The 3564-nt window shown below is 38.9% G+C and overlaps 1 protein-coding gene across 7 annotated transcripts in view; it reads right to left on the reverse strand.

The window, feature by feature from the left end:
- Positions 1-225: 225 nt before the first annotated feature.
- Positions 226-3564, reverse strand: part of LYST (lysosomal trafficking regulator) — a 196209-nt gene continuing 192870 nt past the window's right edge. For all 7 annotated transcript variants that reach the window (XM_003797445.3, XM_023517645.1, XM_023517644.1 and 4 more), the window contains 3 exons: positions 3059-3215; positions 2603-2674; positions 226-1098 (listed from right to left, as the gene is read on the reverse strand). In XM_003797445.3, coding sequence (XP_003797493.1) covers positions 960-1098; positions 2603-2674; positions 3059-3215 — 368 coding nt within the window. In that variant the 3' untranslated portion in view covers positions 226-959. The remainder of the gene's footprint in view (positions 1099-2602; positions 2675-3058; positions 3216-3564) is intronic.

Raw genomic sequence — 3564 nt, forward strand, 5'->3', positions numbered from 1 at the left:
TGCTGTTTAAAACAAAGCAGCTCTCTCCTTTTCTTTTATAATTCTGTCCGGGAGGAGATAATCCTTTCTCCAATTAAATGCCTTACCTTGGCTGTCGTATCAGAACCTGTGCAAACTTCTCTCAGAGTCAAGGCTTTCTATCGCAGATTGTTAAGCATTCAATGCTCTTTCAGTGGTAGATTTTGAAAGATGTATCTTTGTGTTTGAACCTTAGGGATTCAACGAAGGATATTCAATATCTAGTGTTATGGATTATAAGTAAAATTTTATGAAGAAACACAATGTGTCTGAAATCAAAGATACCCGTGTTCTTGTTTGTGGTTGTCAAAAAATTCTGTTTCTGCTTTGAGCTAAGAGGGAGGCAACTGGCCGAAGCTGCCTGACACCGAGCTGCATGAGTAGTTTGATTTTACTATTCAGATATTCCATAAAATGCTCAGGGCAGAGGCACCTACTGAATAATTAATTTGCTTCTCAAAGAAAACAATTGTTGCGTTCTGAAAATTCTTATTTTTTTTCACCTTTTTGGGGGGTGTGTAGGTGGCCGGCATATCTCAGGGCAGAAAACTTTTAAAATACAAATTTTGGAGTATTTAATGTAAACAATTAGCAAACCAACTTAAGTTTTACTGGCCCTTTTGGAATAACAGAAAAAGAGATCTTAATCTTTCTTTGGAATATCCTTATGGGAAAAAAACTTGAAGAATGTAATTTTAATTTACTATGTAAGACTTAAAACTTGTGTATACTGACACAATTTTATAGATTATCACTACATTAGTATAGAACTTTCTTCTCCCGACCTTGTGAGGCTTTAGAATTTCGTGCAGATAAATGCATTTTATCTCTATTTGGATGTTGGTTTAGACATCCATTTCTTCAGGTTCAACCTCCTAAAACTGGTCAACACATCTAGTTTGCAGTTAAAGTGCTTTGGAGAATGTGAAGTTCTCACACATTCATCCGGCTGCATAGCTACTGAGAAAAGAATAGAACATTGGCTGTTTCAAGCGTTGCTGGTCCTTCCGACACCAGGCGATCACCGTCCCGTCACTGTTGGCCGTGTACAAATGGTGGCCATCACAAGAAAATGTAAGGCTGTAAAACAGAAAAGATCACATTTGTACAGCATATTTTTAAAAACTATGTTAGCATATTGGCCATCGTGTGGAAGTTCATGTTAAGAAGTGAAGGCATCTTCACTGGAGCAGAGGCAGGAACTCAACGACGGCCTCCCACTGCCTGCTCCTCACTGCGGTTCTAAGACAGTCACTTTGCTGCCACCTCTGTGATGCTCATTCTGACCAGGTGAGACAGAAGGAAGTCACCATCAAAGAGCTCAGTGCTTTGCGTTCCTTTTTAATGTGTTTTGTTTTTCTATTTCTTTATATTTTATTACTAAATAACAAATACCTGGGTGTAGGAAACTTTAAAAAAGTATAACAGTACTATATTGCCTTCTTGGAGAAATAAACGTAATTACTTAAAGGATATATTTCATTTCCCCTAAAGAAAAAAGGGGCTCGGTGCCCATAGCTCAGTGGTTTGGAGCTGGCCACATATGCCGGGGCTGGCGGGTTTGAACCAGCCTGTGCCAGCTAAACAACAATGACAACTACAACAAAAAAATAGCCAGGCATTGTGGCAGGCACCTGTAGTCCCAGCTACTAGGGAGGCTGAGGCAAGAAAATCGCTTAAGCCCAAAAGTTTGAGGTTGCTGTGAGCTGTGAGCTGTGACGCCATGGTACTCTACCAAGGGCAACTGTCTCAATAAAAAAAAAAAAAAAAGCAAAAAAGGTAATATAGCAGGTGGCGCCTGTGGCTCAGTGAGTAGGGTGCCGGCCCCATATACCAAGGGTGGCGGGTTCAAACCCAGCTCCGGCTAAACTGTAATAAAAAAATAGCTGGGCATTGGGGTGAGCGCCTGTAGCCCCAGCTACTCAGGAGGCTGAGGCAAGAGAATCGCCTAAGCCCAAGAGCTGGAGGTTGCTGTGAGCTGTGACATCACTGCAGGACAAAGTGAGACTCTGTACTTAAAAAAAAAAAAAAGGTAATATAATAATAACTTTAGGTTCCTTAAACTCTAAATTTAGTACATTAAAAATAAATTTATTTTAAGAAAGTAGAATTTGTTTCTTGTACCCTCAATGAATTCCCAACAATAAAAAAAAAATTAAAAAAAGAAAAGAAAGTAGAATTTGAATCACTTCTTTTCCAATTGAGTTTTTAAAGTGAAATTTGTTAGCTAAGCAAAGGGTAACTGGTTGTTTATCTATCTTATCACACATCAAGCACACTCTTGCTACTATCAATCACCAGGATGGTTTTTTCAAACAAGGAAGGAAAAGGTATCTGTAACTCCAGAGGCCTCCCCTGGGCATATGAGCAGCATGTCTTTCCATTAGACTCTGGCTGGGATTTTGAGCTCCGTGAATACAAGGACTGTGGCTCTTTTTGCTCCCTGGTCCTGGATAACCTCCTATGACACATGGTCAGCTTTTCGTGGTGTCTTCAATCACATATTTTTTTTAGATCTGTGTGCTTTCTAAGAAAAATATAATCATAAATTATATTATGAAGACGGGGGGGAGGGAGATCGTACCTTATGATAGGCTTATTTGATTTGGGAAACGTAATTTCTCTCACAGGCTTTAAGTCCCATGTGCTCCATAACCTAGAGAGGGGGAAACGTCATCAAGTAATTATGCAAATTAACACTGTCTCCACTAAACCTCCCTATGTACTTGTTTATTCATTGTAAGTCATTAGGAAGGGAATAGACCAAGCAATGAACAGTAGTTACCACTGGGAATAAGGGAACTTGTAGCTTTATATACTGTCGTACTGTTAATCTTTTATATTAATATAAAATTCAAAACTGCACTAAAGCTATCTTTATTCTTTAGAAATAAAACAGGAAGAACCTGTATCAGGAGATGTTTTAAAATCTCTAAAACACTGAATATTAATATGCCTAGATATCAAAAACTAATTTCCGAAACTGCTGTGTCCTTATGAGTAAAAGCAAAAAAAGAGAATCCAAATTCTTCTTTCCTACCTTACAATTCCATTTTCTAATCCTCCGGCAATGACATTGATAGATATTCCCTCAGGCTGGTTGGAGAAAGCAACGGAACAGATGATCTCCCTGCAGTGGACGTGTCCGACGAGGTCTCCATTCACTGTCCAGAGTCTGAGGTCACTGCCTCCGCCAGCTAAAACATCCAAATCACCCTGCAGGTTACGGAATGTGACCATCTCAGAGCCACTCACACTGGGGCCCAGAACTGCACCCCTGAGGGCCGTGCTTATTTGTTTAGAGATGATGTTTATAGGCTATCCATGACTGACTATTAATGAAATCACTACTTTATGAGTTGTACTGGGCTTCCCAAATTTATCTAGGGACAATGATCAGTGACAGAATAAAAAAGCAATCTACAATATAGTACAAGGTAAATTAATCATGAATTCTTGTCTAATTACAAATACAAATTAAAAGTATTTCAGCATGTAAACTATCAAATCTGTATTATTTTTGAATTCATGGCATAATAGGCGTAG

The sequence above is a fragment of the Otolemur garnettii genome, unplaced genomic scaffold (genome assembly GCF_000181295.1).
Source record: "Otolemur garnettii isolate 467f Iridium unplaced genomic scaffold, OtoGar3 scaffold00116, whole genome shotgun sequence".
NCBI classification, from domain to species: Eukaryota; Metazoa; Chordata; class Mammalia; order Primates; family Galagidae; genus Otolemur; species Otolemur garnettii.